The sequence below is a fragment of the Vicugna pacos genome, chromosome 6, assembly GCF_048564905.1.
Source record: "Vicugna pacos chromosome 6, VicPac4, whole genome shotgun sequence".
NCBI classification, from domain to species: Eukaryota; Metazoa; Chordata; class Mammalia; order Artiodactyla; family Camelidae; genus Vicugna; species Vicugna pacos.
In genome coordinates this window covers 65,293,439-65,320,366 of record NC_132992.1, presented here as the reverse complement: position 1 = coordinate 65,320,366, position 26,928 = coordinate 65,293,439, and the positions used below count along the sequence as shown (strand labels likewise).

At 34.5% G+C, this 26,928-nt stretch overlaps 1 protein-coding gene across 8 annotated transcripts in view; it reads right to left on the bottom strand.

Annotated features, from left to right (window-relative positions):
• The window catches only part of GPHN (gephyrin), a 432,492-nt gene that overhangs the window by 205,680 nt on the left and 199,884 nt on the right, over window positions 1-26,928 (bottom strand). For all 8 annotated transcript variants that reach the window (XM_006206958.4, XM_006206955.3, XM_072963279.1 and 5 more), the window contains one exon: window positions 3,587-3,653. In XM_006206958.4, coding sequence (XP_006207020.1) covers window positions 3,587-3,653 — 67 coding nt within the window. The remainder of the gene's footprint in view (window positions 1-3,586; window positions 3,654-26,928) is intronic.

Below are 26,928 nucleotides of genomic sequence, written 5' to 3'. Positions count from 1 at the left end.
TTCGTTGACATGGGAGCTCCATGTACTGTGATTCTAAAACCTACTGAAGTCCTGATGAGGGGTTCAGTTAGACTGGGAGGATATAGGAATGCAACAGTTGATGGGATTAAGGTGAAAGTTTGGATGAGAATCAGAATGTCTGGACAGAGAACTTTATGTGAAATGATGAGTCTCCTTTACCTGAATGTATCATGGGGATGGATGTTGTATTTAGAGAATTCTTCCCTACTTTATATTGTAAAACAGCAAGACACATAAATCCATTCTTCCTGCAATGTAATTGGACATGCTAAATGGGACCACACAGGTTAATCTGCTGTACAACTGCTCTGTGGGGGGTGAGGACTGGGGTTTATAGCAAAAACCTGTGAGTGCCACCCAGCAACAACTGCTGGGATTTTGGATCAGAAAATTTCCATTTGAGAGACAATTACTTGCTTGCTATTGGACTTTAATTGAGACTGCCCCTATGACTGAAGAACATAAAATAATCTTGAAACCTAAAATATCCATAATGTCTTGGGTAATGTCAGAGAAATGCTCTAATGGGGAAGGCAATGCCCAGGAGAGTTCCATAATAAGATGGAAATGGTGCATATAGAATCATGCTACCAGGAGAATGGAAGGAGGTACTCACGAGCAGGCAGCCTCTTTTCACCTAGGGCCGACTTCGGAACCACCTGAGCAGCTGCTGGATCCTATGGCCACTTGGGCCACTTGGGCGGAGCCCTATAAACAGCTTTCTATTGATCAACAAAGAGCTGCTTGGTTTATGGATGGCAATTCCAGGGTGAAGGGACAGCATCCTGTTTGGAAGGCCGCCACTCTGATTGAAGAAGGTAAAAACAAATCAGCTCGATGGGCTGAACTGCATGTTTGCCCCTATGTTTGGGTTTTTACTGACTCATGCGAAGTGTCCAAATAGCCTGGCCATATGGGCAGGCAGATAGGCAATGGAAAGCTGGTCTATTAAAGGGATACCTATAGGGGCATGGCCCTATGGAAATCACTCAGGGAATATAAAGGGTATATTAAAGTAGATCATGTTAATACTCATCAGAAAAACTCCCTCCCAGAATTGGAAGTTGACTAGTACTGGTAAGCAGATATTCTGGTGTGCTTACTTGACATGGCCACCTGGGCCCATGAAATGAACAGACACCAAGGGGCTGCAGTAATGCAGAAATGGGCTGAATCTAGACATATTTTTCTTACACTTTCTGAGGCAGAAAATGCCAACAAGAACTATTCCGTCTGCTAAAAAAAAACATAGATGGCAGAGGGCTATGCAGCTCATTCCACAGGGAGAAGGTCCTGCACATAGCTCGCAAGTTGGACTGACGCTAGTAGTCCCTGGAGGCTAAAAATGGGTACTAGCAGGAATAGACACTTATTCTGGTATTAGCTTTGCTTATTCAGTTGTAGATGCAAATGCTCAGTGTACTATAAAAGGATCAGAACAGAAGATACTGTATCAATTACTGTGGAGACACATTTCTTTAGACCAATGAAGGCACTTTCATCTTCAGAGCAATGATATGATAGAAAACTGAAATAGGCAATTTAAAGATTTATTGTCTAAAATGGGAGGAGATAAAGGCCTGAAGCCCTCATCAGTGTGTGATCACACAAAGGCCAAGGGAGGATTCCCACTAGATAGATTCCTCTACTTTTCTGAGAAGAAGGGGTGTGGGAAAATGCCAGTATGACTTATTTCTTTAGGGTTATACTTTTTCGTTTTCCCCCACATGACTTCAACTTTCTTTTTTTCTATTTGATGCACTGGTCCTAGGAACAGGGCTGCAACTGTGAGTGCCAGAAGCAGGTTGATTTTCAAGCAGAAACCATAACTAAATTTTTAAACTTTTATGTCAGAATTCCTAAGGGCCTGATTGGGGTAGATTGTGTCTCACTCTATCTGGACAAATTGGGATTGACAGTAAATGAAGTTTTATATTGCCTGGTGTTTCAGATTGCCCACAAGCTCTGTGCATATGTAACCTTACCTTATGTGAATGGAAATGGACTTCGTGGGAAGCACTTGCCAAACTAGTATTACTGATGCCAATCTGGGCCAGCCCAGTGGCCAAACCAACTGTCTCATTCAAAGACTTTCAAAGGAAAAGTGTGGGTGTAAACGGAGAGAAGGAGGAATGGTAGCTGAAGGTAAAGGAGTGAATAAATGGGTTATGCAACAAAGGAAATCCAGTATTATATTGGTGCCTTAAAAGAAGCTTAGAACAAGAGACGACATCATTTCTTAGCCTATTCGTAGCAGATGCCAGAAAGGGAAAATCCATATGTTGTTGAGACTACTCCTGCTTTTGGAATCTGACAAGTGTGTAACCTGAGGAGCACTGTTCTGGAACACATTTTGATCACATGACATGATGATGATAGACTAACTGTTAATGTCTATGTAGGATTTCAGTAATGTGCCAGTATCTTCTGACTCTTATTTTTCAGGTTATATCTACCACTACACTGCAATATATAATAACAGGCATTATTAGTAAGATTAGCAAGATTAAAAGGCTGATATTGAGGGTCATATGTATCGGAAATTTGAGTTAAATCCTCCTCAAAATATAATACCATTGGGAAATGACTGGCCTGAGCAAGAGAGCTAATTTCTATGGTAAACAGTCCTGTGCAAATGTATCATAGGGTACAAGTAATAGTAGATTAGGTGGAAAATAAGTAAATGAGCACAAAATTATGAAAATGCGTGCAATGGCTTTAGAGGATGAATTACCCATTTTTCTAAATCTATTCAGAATACACTGGCACTTCCAAATCTTAGGAATACTGTTGTTATGTCTGTAATATAAACGCTATACTAAATAAAGAAGCCCAGCCAGACAAATATGATTGTTTTGCTATAAGAGAGAGCCCTGGCCAAAGGTCAGAGGGTAGCTTGTGTAATGAAGAATTAATCTTACCCAAAGGGAGTCTGGCCTTTACTCAGTTACTGGGAAATGACAGGAGTGCCTCTGTTTGCCTGGAAACTTTGGCCACCAGGCAGTCTAACAGTGTGATTTATGAAGGAGGCTTTGGGAAATGTGATAACAGTTCTTCTGAAAAGTATTGGAGACTAAAGGTATTAGCCCAGATTCTGGGAAAGGCTAGAGACTAAAGGTCAATCATATGGGCAGTTTGTGATGAGCCTCAGTAAAAATTCTGGATGCTAAGGGCTTAGAGCTTCCAAGCTAAGCAATAATCCCTCTGTGGTTACTGTGCTGATACCAGGGTAATGTGTTCATGACTCCACAGGGAGAAGATAATAGAAGCTCTCCATTTGATACTTCTCCTTTATTCTGTCATATGCACTCCTCCCTATGTTGATTTGAATCTGTATCCTTTACCTGCAATAAACCATAACTGTGAGCATACTATCTTTCGAAAAGTTCTGTGAGTCTTTCTCATGAATTATTGAAACTGAGGGTGGTTTTGGGAATGCACTGAATTGCAAATGGCATCAGAAGTGAAGGTAGTCTTGTGGAGTGCTCCAACTTTTTGGTTAGCTAATTCTCAGAGTTGGCCAAAATTTTTTACACTAAACCATATAAATCTCAAGGCTGCTTACCTGAGATCCTTTCTTGCTACCTGGCAGGTTAATTATAAGAGTTTTCCCTCTGATTCCACATACAGGCCTGGAAGGAAAGAGAAACTAAATGAATACTGAATTAGAATGAATGGTTGGTTTAAACACATTAAACAACAAAGATGATCATTGTAATTTACATGTGAACTACTGCGTTAGGAATAAAATTGTTATAGCTAATATTTACCAACAGTTACAAAAATTGGGCATTCAGGTTTTACAACAATGGTTAGTGTGGTAGATTATAAAAATGTACTGAACAAGAAATCAGAATAAATTAGCAACTTTAAATAAACAATGGCCAAATTATCTTTTTTCTTTGACTTCAGCCTCTTCATATCTCTTACCATACTACGAATTCAATGAGATAGTGTATTAAAAAGTGACTAGCATAGTAATATCTATGTTCAAGGGTCTAACACATAAGGCTCTCACAAGTTGAGTGTGATATTTGAATTCTTGCTTCTCAGGGAGTCTATATGTTTTAAAATAAAATAAGGTCCCACAAATCAGTAGCAGTGGGAGAATTTAGAGAGCTCAGCTGTTCACAGATCCATTGATAAACACAGTCAATTTAAAGTAGGAAGTTCTTCCAGAGAGCACTGTAAATTTTCAGGCCACTTTTAAATCAAGTGTTTAGATAAGAAACATAAATAGAAGAAAAGCATGAAAAACCAGAATCAAGAGTTGAAGGCCTTAATTTTATATAAGAGTTGGATTCATGCTCTTCTAACAACTGGCTATGTTACTCTGACCTGGTAACATACCATGTTCATCATTTGAAAACAAGAGGATTGGATCAGATTAGTCTATTTCTAAAATTTTACAACTAAGATTGCAAGTCACATTAGAATGGTATCCTAAAACTTCCATGATTGAGTTTCTACTTTAACTCTTTGAAATAACCTAAAATTGTCATATATTTTATTGTTTTTTTCTTGTCCCATTCACAAAGAGTTCATAGTTATTTATTTAAAACTTTCCACATTCTTTTCTTTTTAATTGAGATACAAGTGACAAATAACATTGTTTTGGTTTAGGTATACAACATAATGATTTGATATATGTATACACTGTGAAATGATTATCACAATTAGCTAATATTCATCACCACAACAAGTACAATGTTTTTCTTATGATGAGATCTCTTAAAATCTACTCTCTTAGAAACTTTCAAGTATACGATACAGTATTAACTATAACCAATATGGTGTACATCACACCCGGGATTTAGTAGAAGTTTGTGCCTTTTGACCACCTTCACCTATTTTGCCCACTCACCAATACCTGACACTGCCAACCAACAACCTGTTCTCTCTATCTATGAGTTGCTTATTTTTAGATTGTACTTATAAGTGAGATAATACAGTATGATTTGTCTTTGACCTATGCCACTTAGCATAATGCACTCAAGGTCCATCCATTGTGTCACAAGTAGCAAGATTTTCTTCCTTTTTATGACCAAATAATATTCATTGCATATATATATGTATACATACATATATATAAATGGACTATCTGTTAATCTATTAATGGACACTTAGGTTGTTTCCATGTCTTGGTCACTGTAAACAGTGCTGCGATAATCATGGAGGTGCAGATATCTTTTTGAGGTAGTGATTCTGTTTCCATTGGACAACTACCCAAAATAGAATTGCTGGATCATATGGCAGTTCTATTTTTAATGTTTGTAGGAATCTGCGTATTGCTTTCCATAGTGGCTACACAAACTTACATTTCCACCAACAGTGCATGAGGGTTCTCTCTTCTCCATATCCTCTCTAATACTTGTTATTTCTTGACTTTTTAATAATAGCCATTCTAATATGTGTAAGGTGATACCTCACTGTGGCTTTGAGTTGTATTTCTCTAATTAGTGATGTTGGACATCTTTTGATATGCCTGTTGACCATCTGCATGTCTTCTTAGGAAAATTTTCTATTCAGATTATTTTTTTCTTAAATTGTTGACTTAAATGAGTTCTTCATATATTCTGAATACTAACCACTAATTGGATATATGCTTTGTAAATATCTTTTGCCATTTGATAGGTTGTCTTTTCGTTTTGCTTATGGTTTCCTTTGCTGTGCAGAGCTTTTTAGACTGATGAGTCCCATTTGTTTTAATTTTGCTTTGTTTCCTCTGCCTGAGGATACATATCCAGAAAGATATTACTAAGACTGATGTCAAAAGTGTACTGCCTATGTTTTCTGCTAGGGGTTTAATGATTTTACATTTTACATTCAAATCTTTAACCCATTTTGAGTTAACTTAGTGTATGGTGTAAGACAGGGTCTAGCTTCAGTATTTTCCATGTGGCTGTCCAGTTTTCCCACCGTGATTTATTGAAGAGACTCTCCTTTCTCCATTCTATGTTATTTGTTCCTTTGCTGTAAATTGTCCATATATATACATGGGCTTATTTCTGGGCTCTCAATTCTGTCCCATTGATTTGTGTCTGTTTTTCTGCCATTACCATGCTGTTCTGTTTACTACAGATTTGTAGCATAATTTGAAATCAGGGAGTGTGATACCTCCAGCTTTGTTTTTTTCCCCTCAAGATTGCTTTGGCTATCTAGGGTCTTTTGCAGTTCTATACAGACTGAAGGATTTTTTGTTCTATTTCTATGAAAAATGTCATTGGTATTTTGATGGGGATTCTACTGAATCTGTAAGTTGCTTTAGGTAATGTAGATATTTTAGCAATGTTAATTTTGCAACCCCTGAGCATGAAATACCCTTCTATCTCTTTGTGTCTTATACAATTTCTTTCAACAATGTCTTAAAGTATGCAGTGTACAGGTCTTTCACTTGCTTGGATAAATTTATTCCTAGGTATTTTATTCTTTTCATTGCAAGTGTAAAAGGAAGTGTTTTATCAATTTCTCTTTATGCTAGTTCACTTAGTGTATAGAAATACAACAGATTTTTGTATATTGATTTTGTATCCTGCAAATTCACTGCATTGGTTTATTATTTTTAATAGTTTTTCTGTTTTCTTTATTGAGTCTTTTCTATATAAAATCATGTCATTCACATATAGTGACAGTTTCATTTCTTCCTTTCCAATTTGGATGCCTTTTTATTACTTTTTCCTACCTAATTACTCTGGCTAGTACTTCCAGCACTATGTTGAGTAAGGGTAGCAAGATTTGCCATCCTTGCCTTGTTCCTCATCTTAGAGAAAAAAACTTTCAGTTTTTCCCATTGAGTTTGATGTTAGCTGTGGGTTTATCATATATGGCTTTCACTCTGTTGATGTTTGATACTCCTGTACTCATTTTATTGAGAGTTATTAATCATAACTGGCTGTTGGCTCCTGTCAAATGTTTTTTTCTCTGAATCTTTGATAGAATCATGACTTTTATACTTTTTGTTAATGTGTTGAATCATGTTGATTGATTTGTGGGTACTGAATCATCCTTATATTCTTGGAATAAATTCCTTTTGATCATGGTGTATGACCCTTTTAATATATTGCTGTATTTGGTTTGCTGATGCTTTGTTAAGAATTTTTGCATCTATGTTCATCAGGCATACTGGCATGTAACTTTCTCTTTGTGTGTTGTCCTTGTCTGGTTTTGGTATCAGGATAATGTTGGCCTTGTAAGAAGAGCTATGAAGTGTTCCCTTCTCTTCTGTTGTTGGGAAGAATTTGAGAAGAATTGGTACTAATTTTTAAATGTTTGGTAGAATTCACAAAGTAAGTCATCTAGTCCTGGACATTGTTTCTTGGGAAGTTTTGATTACTGTTTCCTTCTCCCTACTAATGATCAGACTACTCAGATTTCCTATTTCTCATGATTCAGTCTTTAAAAAATGTATGATTCTAAGAATTTATCCATTTCTTCTAGGTTGTCCAATCTGTTGGTGTATAGCTGTTCACAGTATTTTCTTATGATCTTTTACATTTCTGTGATTTCTTTGGGTAATTTCTTGTTTCTGACTTTATCTGTCTTCTCTCTTTTTTTCTTAGTGAGTCTAGCTAAAAGTTTGTCAGTTGTGTTTCTCTTTTAAAAGAATCAGCTCTTAGTTTCAGTGATCTCTTTATTGTCTTTTTAGTCTCTATTGCTGCTCTGATTTTTATTTCCTTCCTTCTACTAATTTTAGCCTTTGTTCCTCTTTTTTTTCTTACTCTTTCCTTTAGGTGTAAGGTTAGATTGTTTATTTGAGATATTTCTTGTTTCTTGAGGTAGGACTGAACAGCTATAAACCTCTCTCTTAGTACTGCTTTTGCTACACTCCACAGATTTTGCATTTTCATTTTTATTTGCATTGAGGTATTTTTTGATTTCTCCTTTTACTTCTTCATTGACCTGATAGTTTGTTCAGTAGCATGTTGTTTAGTTTCCACATACTTGTGGACTTTTCAGCTTTCTTCTTGTAGCTGATTTCTAGTACCATGCCATGGTGGTAGAAAAGATGTCTGATATGATTTCAATATTTAAATTTATTGAGATTTGTTTTCTGTCCCAACATATGGTCTATCCTTGACAATGTTACACGTGCATTTGAGAAGAATGTGTAGTCTGCTACATTCGAACAAAATGTTCTGTATAAGTCTCTTAAGTCCATTGGTCTAATACTTCATTTAAAGCCTATGTTTTCTTTTTGGCTTTCTGTCTGAACAAAGTATCTTTTTTTTTTAAATGAATTTTTCAATTTCTTCCACAAATGTTTCACAGTTTTCAGTATACACGTATTTCACTTACCTGATTAAATTTATTCCTCAGTACTTTATTCTTTTTGATGCAATTATAAATGAGATTGTTTTCTTAATTTGTCTTCCTGATAATTAGTTATTGGTGCATAGAAATGTAACTGATTTTTATATATTAATTTTGTATCCTTCACTTTATATCCTTCAAGCTTACTGAATTTATTTATTAGTTATAATTTTTTTTTTGGTGATGTCTGTAGGGTTTACTATATATATCGTGTCATTTGCAAAGAGAGGCATTTTTTCTTCCTTTCTGATTTGGGTGACTTTATTTCTCTTTCTTATCTAATTGCTCTTGTCTAATTGCTAGGACTTCCATTACTATATTGAATAAAAGTGGCAAGAGTGATTTCCTTGTCTTGTTCCTGAGCTTAGAGGAAAAGTTTCTAGTTTTTCACCATTGAGTATGTTAGCTATGGGCTTGTCACACATGGCCTTTATTATGTTGAGGTATGTTCCCTCTATATTCACTTTGCTGAATGTTTTCATCAAGATCTGTATTGATGTTCACTTTTGTCAAATGTTTTTTCTGCATCTATTAAGATGATTGTATGATTTATATCCTTCATTTTGTTAATGTGGTCTATCAAACTGATTGATCTGTGGATATTGGGAATTTCCCCATATCTTTTAGGTTGTCCACTTTGTTGGTACACAATTGTAAATAGTAGTCTCATGATTCTTTGTATTTTTGTGGGATCAGATGTAATGCCTCCTCTTTCACTTCTAATTTTATTTGAGTCCTCTTTTTTCTTAGTTTAGCTAAAAGCTTGTCTATTTTGTTTATCTTTTCAATGAACTACCTCTTAGTTTCACTGATCTTTTCTATTGTCTTTTTAGTCTCTATTTCTTTTTTCTTTTTTCACTTTGGTCTTTGTTATTCCCTTCCTTTCACTAAGGGCTTAGTTCTTTTTTCTTTCTCTTTTTTAGTTCTTCGAAATGTAACATTAAGTTGATTCTTTGACTTCTTTCTTATTTCTTAACGTAGGCATTTATTGCTATGAACTTCCCTCTTAGAACTGCTTTTGCTGCATCTCTTAAGTTTTGGTATGTTGTTTTCCATCTCCATTTGTCTCAAGATATTTTTTGGTTTCCCTTTTGATTTCTTCTTTGACCCTTTGATTGTTCAGTAGCATGCTGCTGAATCTCCACATATTTAGAAAATTTTCCAATTTTCTTATAATTGGCTTCTAGTTTCACACTACTGCAGTCATAAAAGATGTTTGATATGATTTCATTCTTTTTAAATTTCAAGATTTGTATTGCAGCTTAACCTATGTGTGTTTGAGAAGAATGTGTATTCTGTTGCTTTTGGATGAAATGTCTATTTAAGTCCACCTGTTCTAAAGTGTCATTTAAGTACAATGTTTCCTTACTGACTTTCTGTCTGGATGATCTGTCCAGTGAAGAAAGTGGAGCGTTGAAATCTCCAAATATTGTGTTGCTTTATATTTCTCCCTTCAACTCTGCTAATATTTACTTTATATAGTTAGGTACTCCTATGTTGGGTGCATAAATATAAATGTTATATCCCCTTGTTGGATTGATCTCTTTATTATTGTGGAATCACCTTCTTTGTCTCTTTCTGCAGTCTTTTTCTTGAAGTTTATTTTGTCTGATACAATTATAACCATCACAGCTTTCTCTTGTGTTTCATTTGCATGGAGTATCTTATTCCATCCTTTTACTTTATGTGTCCTTACATCTGAACTTAGTCTCTTGTATGCAACATATGGGGGGTGTATTTTCTTTTTAAAATCCATCCAGCCACTTTGTTTTGATTAGGGAATTTAGTTCATTTACATCCAAAGTAATTATTGATAAATGTGGACTTACTGACATTTTGTCAATTGTTTTTTTGCTGTTTTACAATTCCTTTGTAAGTTATCTTGCTCCCCTCCTTTGAGATTTGATGATTTTATTTTGTAGTGTTGTGCTTAAGTCCCTTCCTCTTTATTTTGTGTGTATGTACTATAGGTTTTTGCTTTGTGGTTAGCGTGCAATTTACATAAAACACTTTTTATTTATAAGTCTATCTTAGGCTGACAACAACTTAGTTCAAACACATTTTAAAGTTCTTCACTCTTACTCTCCCCACCATGTTTTATGATTTGATGCTGCAATTTGCATCTTTTTAACTTGAGTATTCACCAAAAAGTTACTGTATAGCTATTTTTTACTACTTTTAACCTTCACACTAGTTATAAGTAGTCAATCCACTACCATTACAACATTAGATTATTCTAAATTTAACTGTTTATCTTTAGTGTGATTTATACTTTTATATGTTTTTCTATTTGCAACCTTTCATTTCATCTTTTTTATTACTAAGCATAATTTTAAGTTTATATAATGTTGCTTATTAAATTTTATTTTATTGTTATAGTCAGTTTACAATGTTCCATCAATTTCCAGCACAATTTTTCAGTTATATATGAACATACATATATTCACTGTCACATACTTTTTCACTGTGAGCTACCACAAAATCTTGTATACATTTCTCTGTACTATACAGTATAATTTTGTTTTGCTATTCTATATATACTTGTCAGTATCTACAAATTTCAAACTCCCAGTCTGTCCCTTCCCACCCCACCTCCGCCCTGGCAACCACAAGTTTGTATTCTATGTCTATGAGGCTGTTTCTGTTTTGTATTTATGTTCATTTGTCTTTTTATTTTCCTTCTTTCTTTTTTTTAAATTCCACAAATGAGCAATCTCATATGGTATTTTTCTTTCTCTTCTGGCTTATTTCACTTAGAATGACATTCTCCAGGGACATCCATGTTGCTGAAATGGCATTATGTTGTCATTTTAAATGGCTGAATAGTATTCTGTTGTATAAATATACCACATCTTCTTTATTCAGTCATCTGTCAATGGACATTTAGGCTGTTTCCATGTCTTGGCTATTGTAAATAGTGCTGCTATGAATATTGGGGTACAGGTGTCATTTTGAAGTAGGGTTCCTTCTGGATATATGCCCAGGAGCAGGATTCCTGGGTCATATGGTAAGTCTATTCCTAGTCTTTTGAGGAATCTCCATACTGTTTTCCACAGTGGCTGCACCAAACTGCATTCCCACCAGTAGTGTAGGAGGGTTCCCTTTTCTAGACAGCCTCTCCAGCATTTGTCATTTGTGGACTTTTGAATGATGGCCATTCTGACTGGTGTGAGGTGATACCTCATCATTTCATCTTAAAGAAGTCTCTTTAACTTTTCTTGTAAGGTCAGTCTAGAGGTGCTGAATTCCTTCAGCTTTCACATGCCTGGAAAATTCTTTAAATCTCCTTTGTCTGTGAAAGAAAACTTAGCTGGGTAGAGTATTCTTGGCAGACAGTTTTCTTCCTTCACCACCTTAGGTATATTGTACCATTCCCTTCTGGCCTACAAAGCTTCTGCTGAAAATCTATGGAGAGTCTTTAATAAGACTTGTATATAATATAAAAAGTTGTTTTTCTCTTCTTGCTTCTAAGATTCCCTCCTTGTTGTTAACTTTGGACAATGTAATTATGTGTCTTTGTGCGGGTAGATCTCTTTGGTTCATCTTTACTGGAACTCTGTGGGCTTTTTGGATCTGGATATCTGCTTCCCAGATTAGAGACATTTTTAGTCATTAATTATTTCTTCAAGTAAGTTTCTGTCTCTTTCTCTTTTTTCTTCTTCTAGAATTCTTACAAAATGAATATTGTTCTGCTTGATATTGTCCTGTAAGTTCCTTAAGTTATCTTCACTTCTCTTTTGTTCCTCTTTCTGGATTAATTCCATGGCCCTGTCTTCATGTCTCTGATCCTTTCTTCTGTTTCATCTACTGCTGTTGAATCCCTCTATTGAAATTTTCAATTCAGTTACTGTATACTTCAGATTTATTATTTCTGTTTGATATTTTCTTATATTCTATTTTTGTTGAAATTCTCACTTTGTACATTCATTGTTCTCCTGGCATTTGTGAGCACCTTTATGACCACAATTTTGAACTTTTTTTCAGGTAAACCACTTACCTCTGTTTCATTAAGGTCTTTTTCTGAGGTTTTACCTATTAGGTACAGAGAATTTGATTGATATATGCTGCTGGGATCTTTGAAATTTTATACAGCAAGTTCACACTATCTGTCTTTATGTAGTTTCCTTTTCTAAGGATAGTGGCCATAAATTTATCCTTACTGACAATTATGTTATATCTATATGCATTTTAAATTTATTAAATATTATGAAACCTGGAATCTATTTTCCGAGAGTGTTTCCAAGAATGTTCCAACTTTTAATTCCCTCTAACACAAGATTAGCAGCAAATTAAAACTCAGTTAATTCCTATTATTCCAACTTTTTGGACATCAAGCCTAGGCCCGTTATGTCTCCAACAATACTTTATCTGCTCTAGGTTGATACCCTAATAGCACTTTTAATAAAGCTATTGATATAGACTTCCATCAGTACTGTATGTACATTACAGTTATAATATTTAGATCACCACTTCTGTGTGTATTTGTTTGTGTTGTGTATATGTGTGTGAGTGATATAATTAAAAGCCTTAGTATACAGCCATGAGAGATTATATCTGTTTTTCCCCCTCAATCTCTTTGGCCTTTTTTTTTGCCAAAAAATTTGATCAGATGTAACAAAAATTCTTAGTTCTTCAGTCTCTGTGAATATTTAAAAATTAATTTTGAGATGGGGTTTTTCATTTCTAGAATGTCCAGAGTTACTGCAAGAAGAAAATACTTTACTTTTGTATAAAACTTTTTGGTTAATAAAGTATTTTTACTAACACTATTTCATTTAATAATTTTCAAAAATACAATCACCATACTCTTAGCATATCTCAACACTTATTAAGCAAAGATCTGCATTAAGTATTATGGGATAAATGCAACCCAATTCGTTAAGGAGTTTACAAATAAAATACAGAACATTAAAGCAAATAAGCAAGCAACTACAAGAGAGTAGGTGATGACAAACTATCCTAAAATATTATAAGTTCAAAATAAAAGCAGTGAACTACATGAGTGTATAAAATAAGTCTTTATGTCAGAGATAGCATTTGAGAGATTTTATAAAGAAAAATACTTCAACAGGTAGGAAAGTGGTGGGAAGGAAACAAAAAAGAGCACATTCTAGATGGAGGGGGAAAAGCAAGGTAAAAGCACAGAGACAAAAAAGCACCAAGTTCATCTTGAGTATATTAAGTTTATTATCCAATGACAGCACACTATACTTGGAGGAAAAATGTGAGATGAGAAATACGAGTGAAAAGATGTTGCAGTCTGATAGATTAATAATTCTCAATGTTTAGTCTATGCACCAGCAACATATGCATCATTTGGGAATTTGTTAGAAATGTAAAACCTCCCACACTACCCTTCTCCTTTTCTCACTGCTACTGAGCTGCTTAATCAAAAACTATGGGGCAAGACCCACCACTTAGTTTCTTACCAAGCTCTCTAGCTCATTCTGTACCATTGCAAAGCTTGATACACTATGCTTGCATTTGGGTACTACTACTTACTATCAGAGTAATCTTGGCTTAGTTACTGAAACTCTACAATGTAGTTTTCAAAATCTGAGTTCTTGTAGGCATATACATATAATGTATATACAGTGCTTAGTATACAGTGGATCCTTAATAAATACCTGCCCCCCTTTCCCTTAGAAAGTACACTGGGATTAGACACTGGAAGTCATGGATTCACTTAAAGAACCAGAATGTATTCTTAAGATATTGGGGACCACTGATGGATCAAGCACTGTTTGGGGAATAACAGTATAAGATAAACTGAAAGGGGATAATACAAGACATAAAGAAAAGAAAATCTTACAGTAGAAAATACTAAATAAAAGCTGAATGACTTTTGTTTCATGTTCTGTGATGTATCTGTTTCAATACCTCATTCAGTACCTTGTTTTTTTCTAGAGACATCCTACTTTCTTTTATGCTATTTTTCAATTTTCTTTTTTGCGGGGGAGGAGGGGAGCAGAACCTGTTATTTTTCTTTGCTATTAATGACGTGGCAATGAGGTTGCAAAGACTTCTAAATAAATTAACATCTAACACTTAACTAGTGTTTGTTATATGCCATGCATTTTACTGGCATTTTTATATCACACACACAAAACCCCCTCAAGGTAGGTATACAATAGTATATTCAATTTTTATACGTAACTATAAATTACTGTCAACTTTGATAGAAATTACTTGACTTTCAGTTATAATTTTTAGATATTCCTATAACTGACACAGAAGATAAAATTATTTTTGTGAGCACTAGTTATAATAGCAATATTTTATTCAATGAAAGGTTGAGATAGATTTGTCTGAATTTATACTTACAAAATAAACCTCAGAAATTAAAAAGGAAATTAAGAATAGGATAAGGATTTTTGTTTATTAATTTTGAAAGAATATTCTAGTTTTTGTCTTCCTCAAAGATACCAAATTAAAAGAGGCATGAACAGCCAGATATATTCAATATTCAACGGTAATGTAAAAGTAGTTTTCTTAAAAATAAAGAATACATTTAAAAATCAGGTAAACTCAGCTAGTGCACAAGTCTAAATAATAGTTTGAACTGTCATTAATTTCAATATGAACTCTGCTAATGGAGAGCTATCAAGGGCAAGAAGCAAAAAATTGTATGATAATTTAATATAAATTTGTTATTTAAAAACACCTTCAAAAATACATAAAGTATGGTTATCCGGATGAGTTAATTAATTCACTGAGCAAATATTTACTGAGTACATACCATAGGCAAGGCAGTGTTATTTAGATAATGAGGCTACAATAATAAGTAAACACTGCTGCCCTAGAGAAGTTTACAGATTTTCAGGAAAATATCAGTAAGTGTTAAGACAGTTAAATAAGTGTGATAAGCATATTAAAAGCTATAGGAACAATAGGAAGGGCATTTTAGTCTTATGTCAGGGAGGGCAAGGGATGATCAGCAAAGGCTTCTAGAAGGAAGGAAAATCTAAGCTGTCACCTGAAGAGAGCTCTCCATGCTCAACTTGCTGCCATGAGAGGACACAAAAAGGAGTCAGCAGTCTACAACCTGGAAGAAGACTCTCATCAGAATCTGAACAAGTTGGCACCTAACTCTTGGACTTCTGGCCTCCAGACTGTGAGAAATAAGTTTCTGTTGTTTATAAGCCACCCGACCTATGGCACTTTGTTAGAGCAACCAAAATTAAGACAGTGGGAGATGCTGCTAAAAAGACAGAGAGGAGGGGCTTCAAGATGGCAGAATAGAAGGATATGGAGCTCATTCTCTCTCCCAAATACATCATAAATGCATCTATATGTGGAAAAACTCTCACAGAATACTTATTGAACTTTAGGCAGAAGATCTCATATATTCAAAGCCACAAGAAAAATCTCCATGAAACTGGGTAGGATGAAAAAAAGAAAACCCAGAATCGGACAGGACCTGCACCCTGAAGAGGGAGCAGTGAAAGAGGAAAATTGCCCTCACACTGGGAAGCCCCTTCAACATTGCGGACATTAGTTGGAACAGAAGGGGAGCTTCAGAGACTTGGAGGAGAGTGCAGCAGCCGCTCTGTGGCAGAGAAGTGGGCAAGAGGCTCCATGCAGTCCCAGCCCAAGATGCGAGCCTGCTGGTGCATGTTGGGATTGGGTCCTAAAGTTCGGGCTTCAGAGGACAGACCCAGGGATAGGAATGAGGTTGGCTGCAAGGAGACAGCCTGAAGAGGCTAGAGTGAGCTACTGGCTGAAACTTGGAGAATACACAGGACAGAGCACAGATCTGCTATAGGAGCCCCATTGTTAACTCTCTCTTGTGAAGGGAGAGGCAGCACACTACCATAGCAACCTCCTTTTCGGTGAGCTCACAGGGCGTGGCCCTGACATAAAAGCCCCACTGTTAAAGTGCTCACAAAGGGAAAGGTGAGACCCATCGAAAGCAATCTCCTTCTCGGGTTGCTCTGGAAGGGGGCAGACACTGGTGGGTTGCTCCCAACCAGAAGCAGGGCTGAAATCTGAGTCCATTCTCAGGGGCAAAGTGACTTTGGAAGCAGGGCTGAAATTTGAGTCCTGTCCTAAGCAGTTTTGGTGGATTTACACTGCTGGTGCCTTTGTAAATTCAGCCTTCAGAACATCTGAGCAGAATACTGGTGCACGACTGCAGCAGGTCTAGAGTTAACAGCAAGCATTTGTGTGTAGAGGTGGGGTTGGGATTTGGGCTGACTCTGTAGCCCAAAGCAGGCCCTGGTGCCTGACTTAATGGATCTGCCCTGGTGGCTTTCTGAGCACAGCACCTGAAGGACAGACAGGCTACCTGCATTCCTAAGGCTGAGGCGGGGCACCAAGGGCAGCCAGTGCCAACAATATTGTACTTTTTGAGCCTGAAAAATGACAGGAGACACCCCAGAGGGCACTTCCCAATGGACATCTACTGTGCAGAAATACTCAGTGGCTCCTCTCTCAATGGGAGTACTCCAGTCTAGCCCACCTCATACCATAGTTCAGAAACAAAATCTGGGGACTTCTACTCCAACAGCTGGGGAGCAGACATGGTCCCCAACAGGGCTATAACAACCACAGAGCATGGAGGAAGCTCTGCTCAATATCCAGTGCAGGCTACAGTCATCCCAACACCAATTACATTCCCTGTCAAAGGGATAACAGTCAGTACACATGGAAGAAAAACTTGACAGTCTTCTATACTAAAGACTGAACTCTCAACAAAAATATTTGATGCACACAAGGATGCTCCCACATGAAAACATCCCTTGAAGTCCACAGTAGATAACTGTTACTTTTAAATACAGAGCCAGAGAAACATAAATAAAATGAAGAAGCAGAGGAACCACTCACAATTAAAAGAAAAAGAGAAATTCTGTGAAAGAACAAACAATGAAAAAGAACTCTCCAGCCTACCAGAACTTGAGTTCAAAAGGAGATAATAAAAATACTGAAGGAATTAAGCAAGGATACAGACAGAAATGCACATTACTGTAAGAAGGAACTAGAAATTATAAAAAGGAGACAATTAAAAAAAAAACAAGATGAAAGCCAACCTAAAGTCAATAAATATCAGACTAAATAATGCAGAAGAAGGAATAAGTGATCTGGAAGACAGAATAATGGAAATCAACTAATCTGAACAGACATTTAAACAAATGAAAAAAATGAAAGCAATATAAGAGACCTATGGGATAATATAAAACATGCCAGTCTACATATAATAGGGGTCCCAGAAGAAGAGAAAAGGGTATTGAAAATGTATTTGAAAAAATTATAGCTGAAGACTTCCAAATCTAAAGAAGGAGAGATATCCAGTATAGGAAGCACTGAAGGTCCAAAGAAGATGAACCCAAACAGATGTATGCCAAGATATATTATACTTAAAATGTCCAAGGTTAGAAGATTTTTAGGCAGCAAAAGAAGAACAAAGAGTTAGTTACAAGGGAATCCCATAAGGGTATCATCTGATTTCTCTACAGAAATGTTGCTGGCCAGAGGGAGTGGAATATATATTCAAAGATATTTCTAAGATTATTTGAATATATATGTGTGTATATATATATACACACACACACACATACATACACATATATATGTATGTATATACACATATATATATTCAAAGATATATTTGAAGTCCTTAAAGAGAAACCTAGGATAGAAACCTGCAACCTAGGATACGCTACCCAGCAAGATTATCATTTAGAATAGGAGAGAGAAAGAATTTCTCACTCAAGCAAAAACTAAAAGAATACAGCAATACTAAACCTAACCTAAAAGAAACATTGAAATTCTTCTCTAAATAGAAAAGAAGTAAGAATCTATAGAAAAGAAAAAAAACCACAATTCGAAATGTGGTAACTACAATGAACAGCAAAAGAACAAACATGCAGACATAAAAGAGGACATCAGAATCATAAAATGTGGGTGAGGGGAGTAAGCAAATGTAGATTTTTCCTTATTCTTTAGAATGTGTCTGAGGCTGATGATATAATTAACAGTCTAAAGCAAGTAGATATAGTAATGGGTTAACATACTTGAAAAACAGAGTAATCACAAATCAAAAGTATATAACAGAGTCACAAAAAACAAAAGAAAAGAACTTACGCATAGTACAAAAGAAAATCATCAAACCACAAAAGTGAAAAGAAAAAGAAAAAGAAACAAAGAAGAAATACAAAATCAACTGGAAAATAAGGTTTAAAGTGGCAACAAACACATATCTATCAATAATTACCTTAAATGTCAATGGACTAAATGCTCTAATTAAAAGACATAGAATGGCCAACTAGATAATAAAACGAGAGCTTACAATATGCTGCCTACACTTCAGGGTGAAGGACACACGTACACTGAAAGTAAGAGGATGGAAAACTGTATTTCATGCAAATAGAAATAAGTGGATGTAGCAATACTCATATCAGACAAAATAGACTTTACAATAAAGTCCATTAAGAAAGAAAAAGGACAGTATATAATGATAAAAATAACAATACAATAAAAGAATATTACACTCATTAACATATATGCACCCAACACAGGAGCACCTAAATGCATAAAATAAATACTAGCAGCCATAAAGGGAGAAATTGGTGGGGACACAATAATAGAAGGAGACTTTAACATCACTGTCACATCAATGGACAGATCATTAAGGCAACAAATATCCTAAATTATACAATAGGACAGTTAGACTTAATTGAAAATTTCAGGACAGTACATTACAAAAAAAGCAGAAAATACATTCTTTTCAAGTGCACATGGAACATTCCCTAGGATAGACCACATACTTGCACACAAAAGAAGCCTCAACAGATTTAAGAGAATAGAAATGATTTCAAGCATCTTTTCTGACCACATTGGCATGAAACTAGAAATCAAGCACAGAAAGAGAAATGAGAAAAAAATGACTGCATGCAGACTAAACAACATGCTACTAAAAAACCAATGGGTCAACAATGAAATCAAAGAGGAAACTAAAATATTTTGAGACAAATCACAATGAAAACACAACCACATATAATTTATGGGATGTAGCAAAAGCTGTCCTTGGAGGAAAGTCCACAGTGATAGAGGTCTTGACAAAAAAAAAAAAATACACACACACACACACACACACACACACACACACACACTATATATAAGCAACCTAACCTACTACTTAAAAGAATTAGAAAAAGAACAAATAGACCATAAAGTTAGCAGAAGCAAAGAAATAATATAGATTAGGGAGGGACTAATAAAAGATTAGAAAACAACAGAAAAAAAAATCAATAAAACCAACGGTTGGTTTTTTTTTTTAAAGAGTAAGCAAAATCAACAAACATCTGGCTAGTCTTACCAAGAAGAAAAGATAGGACCCAAGTAAAAAAATAAGGAAAGAGGAGAAACTACAACTGATAGCACAGAAATACAAAAAACCATAAGAGAATGCTACAAACAATTATATGCCAACAAATTGGACAACCTGGGAGAAATGGACAAGTTTCTAGAAACATACAGTCCACCAAAACTCAATCAAGAAGCAACAGTTAATCTGAACAGACTGATTACTAGAAGGGAAATAAAACCGGTTAAAAAAACCCAAACAAAAATGAAAACAAAAAACCTACCTGCACACAAAGTTCAGGATGAGATAGCTTCACTGAAGAATTCTACCAAAGATGCAAAGAACCTATACCAATCCTTCTCAAACTCTTCTAAAAGACTGAAGAGGAGAGAACCCTCTCAAACTTGTTCTATGAAGTAATATTTCCCTAATAACAAAACCAGACAAGGACACTACCAGAAAAGAAAATTATACGCCAATGTCTCTGCTGAATATAGATGCAAAAATTCTCAACAAAATATTAGCAAACTGAATCCAACAACACATGAAAAAAGTCACACACTATGATCAAGTGGATTCATCCCAGGATCACAAGGATGGTTTGACATATGTGAATCAATTAATGTGACATACCACATCAACAAAAGAAAGGATAAAAATCACATGAACATCTCAAAAGATGCAGAAAAAGCATTTGATAAAACTCAACATCCATTCATGACAAAAACTCTTATCAAAATAGGTGTAGAGGAAACATATCTCCATATAATAAAAGTTATTTATGATAAACCCACAGTCAACATAATACTCAAAGGTGAAAAGTTGAAAGCCTTCCCACTAAAGTCTTCTCTAAACGTTCTCCTAGGTCAGTCTACCAAGGCAATAGCAATAAAAGCCAAAAACAAAACAAAACAAAACAAAACAAAACAAAACAAATGGGACCAAATTAACTGTAAGCATTTGCACAGCAAAGGAAATCATAATGAAAATGAAAAGACAACCTATGGACTGGAAAAAAATATTTGCAAATGATGCGACTGACAAGTGATTAACTTCTAGAATATACAAATAGCTCATACAATTCAATAACAAAACAAACAAACAAAACAAAACAAACTACCCAATCAAAAAATGGACAAAAGATGTAAACAAACATTTCTCTGGTTAATACATACAGATGGCCAATAGGCACATGAAAAGATGTTCAATATTTCTAATTATCAGAGAAATGCAAATCAAAACCACAATGCAGTATCACCTCATATCAGTCAGAAAGGTAAGGATTAAGAAGTCCAGAAATGATAAATGCTGGAGAGGGTGTGTAGGAAAGGGGACCCTCTTACACCACTAGTGGGAATGTCATTTGGTATAGCCACTATGGAAAACAGTATAGAGATTCCTTAAACAATTAAAAAAGACTTACCATATGACACAGAAATCCAACTCCTCAGCATATATCTGGAGAAGATTCCAATTCAAAAAGACACATGCACTCCAATGTTCACAGAAGCACTATTTACAATAGCCAAGACATAGAAACAACCTAAATGTCCATCAACAGATGACTGGATAAAGAAGTTGTGCCATCTATATACAATGGAATACTACTCAGCCATAAAAAAGAATGAAGTAATGTCATTTGCAGCAACATGGATGGACCTAGAGATTATAATACCAAATGAAGTCAGACAGACAAGTATCACATAATATCACTCCTATGTGGATTCTAAAAAAATGATACAAATGAACTTATTTACAAAACAGAAAGAGATTCACAGACATAGACAACAAATTAAGGATTACCAAAGGGGAAAGGTTGGGGAGGGATAAACTAGGAGTTCAGGATTAGCAGATACAAAATAGTATATATAAAACAGATAACAACAAGTTCCTACTGTATAGAACTGGGAATTATATTTAATATCTTTTAACAACCTATAATGAAAAAGAATATGAGAAACAATGCACACACACACATGACTGAACTGCTTTGCTGTACACCAGAAACAAACACAACACTGTAAATCAATCATACTTCAATAAAAAAAAGATAGTTAGCAGAGACAACTTATGTAGGCCCTGGAGAGTAATGTTAAAAAATTCAGTCTTTATACATAGGAAAATGAGATATCACTGAAATTTAAAGCAGAGGAATAAGACTAATATTTGTATTTTTGAAAGATATCTCTGGGCTGCAATGTGGAAAACTTGCTGGAGAGGTGCAAAGAAATCAGTTAGAATGTTGGAATAGGACAGTGAATTAGGATTGTTTCAAAGGTGATGAAGAAAAATAGATTATAGTTCTCTACATGTATTGTGACTTACAGAGCATATAATGAGACAGTAACCTTTCATTCTAAACCGTATTATTTTTTGAAAATTTAAATACATAAAAAAAGTTTTTAAAATGGGACATATTTGGATGAAAACCAGTCCAAGTATAGATTTACACCAGAATTTTGATATTCAGCGTTAAACTTGATCACAATAGGCATGGATATAAAATAATAAAAAATACAGTTTTGTTTGCCTTAAACATTTTATTAATACATATGAATTTATAATGCATGTGTGAAATGTTGAAAAAACAATAAAAAACTGACATATGTATCTACTATCTAGGTTAAGAAGCAGACTATTTTATCTTCAAAGGCTACTGTGTGTTGTACCCTGATGTCAAGTCCCATTTTTCTCAGATAACCATTTTCCTGAATTTAAAAATCTTTCCCTAGTTATTTTTATAACTTTATTGAGATTTAATTCACATACTATACAATTTTCTCATGAAAGTGGAAAAAAGTTAATATTTTTAGTGTATTCATGGAGTTGTGAAAACCTCACCACAATCAATTTTAGAACATTTTATTCACCTCCCTGCCCCGACCCCAAGTCGCATACCGATCACTAGTCCACATCTTCTCTCAACCCTCAGCCCCAGGCAACTACTAGTCTATTTTCTGTCTCTATAGATCTGCATATTCTGGACATTTCACATAAATGGAATTACATAGCATGTGGCCTTTTGTGACTGACTTCTTTCACTTAGCATAATGTTTTAAGGTTCATCCATGTTAGAGTATATGTCAGTCATTTATTTATTTTAATACTTTTGCACATAGGTTTACTGAAATATATTATTCAGTTTAGCATGTTTTTGAAATTTATACAAGTAGAATAATACTATATATATTCTTATATAACTTGGTTTTCTCATTCAACATTGTATTTGTGAGATTCCTCCTTACTGATGAACCTTCCACAGCTAAGGTTCACTTTCACATGTCGTACAATATTCTTCTATTTCATAACCATACTACAATTTATTTATCCATTCTTCTGCTGATAAATATTTTGTTTCCATTGTTGCTTTTACAAAAAATCCAGCTATTAAGATTCCTTTACATTTCTGTTGGTGTGTGTGTGTGTGTGTGTGTATGCAAATCCTTCTCTAAGGCAGTGTTCTTCAACTTGCAGGTCAAAACCAATGAATAGGGCAGTACACTGACTTAAACAGTCCTAAGTAGAACACACACACAGACACACACACACACACAAAATAGAAGGGAAAATATCAGAATTCCTTCCCTGTAGTTAGGATAAAATTTTTTTTGCAAAAACTTGGGTACCTTCTATATATACACATATGTGTACCTATGTTTATATATATATATATATGCATATATACATACCTACATACACAGTGATATACACATACATGTATGTATTGGTACTGGATTACAACATGAAGTCTATTTCTTACTGTAGATAATGGTAAAAAAAATGAAAGCTTCTGTTCTAGGGAATACTGCTAGATGCGGAGTTCATAAGTCATAGGAATAAGCAGATGTGCAGCATTATAATTGAGGTAAAATTGGTATACAATATTATACAAATATGAGGTGTGTATCATTATAATTTGATATTTGTATAAGCTTCAAAATGATTACTTCCATCAGTCTAGTTTTCATTCATCAATATATAATTGAAAATCTTCACCCCTTTTGCCCCTCTTCAAGCCCACTTTCCCTCAGGTAACCACCTATCTGCTCTCTTTATCTATGAATTAGTTTTTATTTTACTTATTCATTTGTTTTAATTTTTAGATTCCACATGTAAGCAAAATCACGTTGTCTTTTTCCATCCGACTTATTTCACTTAGCATAATACCCTCAAGGCCCATCCAAGTTGTCACCCATGATATGATTTCCTTCCTTTTATGGCTGTGTAGTATTGACATATATATACACAAATAATACGTTTTCTTTACCTATTCACCCATAGATGAGCATTTAGGTTTGTTTCCATATCTTTGCTACTGTAAATAACTGCATCACTGAACATAAGGATGCATCTATCTTTTCATAATAGTGATTTCATACTCTTCAGATAAACACCAAGAAGTTATTTTTTAACACCTGTATGAATTCATGATAGATAAGTGATAAAGCAACCACAGTAAAACATTAATGGTAGAATATACCTAGAATACATATTCTAGCTATTCACTGTACCAGTATTCATTGTAAAATTCTTTCAATTTGGTATATGTTTGATATTTTTCATAATAAAAGGTTGCAGTAAAATTGCCTTAAATTTTCTAAGATATTTTCAAAGTAATACCATGCTGGAAGGCCCTTTTATTCTAACCACCATTCACTGATCTCACTTTATAAACAGCTCTGAAAATATCATCTCCCCTAAGAAGTGTCCATTGAGTTACTAGAAAAAGAATTTCATATTTCACCTTGACCATTTTGGACAAAGATATCCTACTGATTTTCTCTAAGATTCCTGTTCACTATATTTATCTTTGTTTCCTACCCTTAGGAATGCACTAGGACCCTACATAAGCACACTGTTGCTTATTTATTTATTGGCTTATTATTTTTGTTCTGTAATTTATGTATCTTCATTTGTTTGTACAGGGTGCCACAGAACTGTAAACTTCTGGAGGGCAGGAATTTTTGTACAGCACCTAATACAATGTCATGATCATTTATATATGTGCTTAACAATTTCATTTTTATGACAACAAGGGAAGTTCAGAAAATTGTGCTAAAGTTATGATCTCTGCATCATGAAATATGCAAGAAATAAACATAAATGGTTCTATTTTAAAAAAATATGTTTTGGGTTTACAAAATTAACAATTGGTATATATATATTCATCTATTATCTAAAAAACTTGAAGTCTTCCATTGGTTCTAAAAGACTAATGATTTCTTATAAGATTCTCTACAGATAATCATGAAGTTCCGTTTTGTCCTTTTAAATGCTTCAATATTTCTTTTACTTTGTACAATGTTGAACAGAAGTAGTTATAGTACAGCTCTGTCTTATTTCTAACTTTAAAGAGAAGACTAGTAACATGTAGTTATTAACTCTATTTGCTTCATCAGATTAAGGGAGTTTTCTTCTAATCCTAGTCTACTAAGAGGTGTTATTGATAAATAGGTGTTGAATTTAACAAATGCTTTATCTGAATCCACTGAGAAGATTATATGGTTTTTCTCCTTTAATCTGTTAATGTAGTGATTCATATTAATCAGTTATCTAATGTCGAACCATCTTTGTATTCTTGAAATAAATCTATCTTGGTCTTGATGTATCATTTTTAATACATAACTAGATTGAGTATGTTAATATTTCATTTTGAAATTTTTTTCATCTTTGTTCATCATGATATTAGCCTGTAGTCTTCATTTTTTCTACCATCATTTTCTGGTTTTGGTAACAAGATTATTCTAGTTTCATAACGTGATTAGGAAATGTTAACATTTCTACTATTCTCAGGAAGAGTTTATGTAAGATTGGATTTGTTACTTGAAAGTTGTATAGAACATGACTCTAAAACGAAGTAAACTTAGTGTCTTTAAAAAAGAGAATTCACTTTTTAGAATAGTTTAAGACTTTCACAGAAAAATTGAGAAGACAGTATAGAGTTCACATAAACCCAGTACCCAGAAAAAGCCAGTCTAACCCCTCTCCTGGGATTATGCAAAAGAGGCCTATAAATGAGTTGTTTCCAAATACAAGTTTGTGGTAACATTTTAACTTGTCAATGGCAAAATGATAACTATAAGGACAGGATAGGCTAAGCTACAACATTCTGTAAGTTAGATGTATTAAATGCATTTTTGGTTTAATGATATTTTCAACTTACAATGGGTTTATTGGGATATAACCCCATTGCAAGTTGAGGGAGATCTGCACAAACAGTAATGTGAGAATTGTTAATGCATACCACCATGGAATACAACATTATCAGCTAGAGCAAAGTGCTTATGTACAGTTCCTTTCACCCTTAGTCTTAAAACAGCACTCATATCCAGAGCTATTTAAGTTAGTATCTTTCCCTCTATCTTTTCCAGTGAAACTGTTTCCTGTACTTGTAACATATTTAGATTCTTTTGTTGGAACCTGCATAATTTTATGCCTAAATAATTTTTTAGAAAAATTTGTGTATAGTAGATATTATTTGAATATAAGGTTCTGTGATTTTTTGCATAATGTCATTTCCCTATTTCACCACTACAGTATCATACAGAATGGTGTTAACTGCCCTAAAAATCTGCTGTAATTCATTCATCTATCTAACCCTCTCTTCCCACAAACCCTTGGCAGTCACTGATCATTTTACCATCAGTGTAGTTTTACGTTTTCCAAAATGTCATAAAATTGGAATCATATGGCATGCATCCTTTTCACACAGGATTCTTTTACTTGGCAATATGCACTTAAGAATCCTCCATGGTTTTTTTTGGTGAGTTGATAGTTCATTTCTTTTTATCGCTGGATAATATTCTATTATATGGATGCACCAAAGTTTGCTTATCTGTTTATCTATTAAAGTATATCTTAGTTGACCCCAGCTTTTGGCAATTATGACTAAAGTTCTTATAAACATTCACACGAAGATTTTTTTCAAAGACATAAATTTTCAAATCAATTGGGTAAATACCTAGGAGCTCTTTGTCTATTTTGGACATAAGTTCTTTATCAGATATTATAATAGAAGAACTAGACAGAAAATCAACAAGAATATAGAAAAATTCAAAAACACTATTAATCAATAGGCTCTAAGTGACATTTATACAACATTCCACCTGACAAAATAATCTACAGTATTCTTCAATGCCCATGGAACATAGATCATATCCTGGACCATAACAGTAAACCTCTGCAAATTTAAAATAATTGAAATCATACAGAGTGTGTTTTCTGAGTATAATAGGATAAAGTTAGAAATCAGTAACAGAATGATAACAGGAAAACTCCCATATACCTGGAAC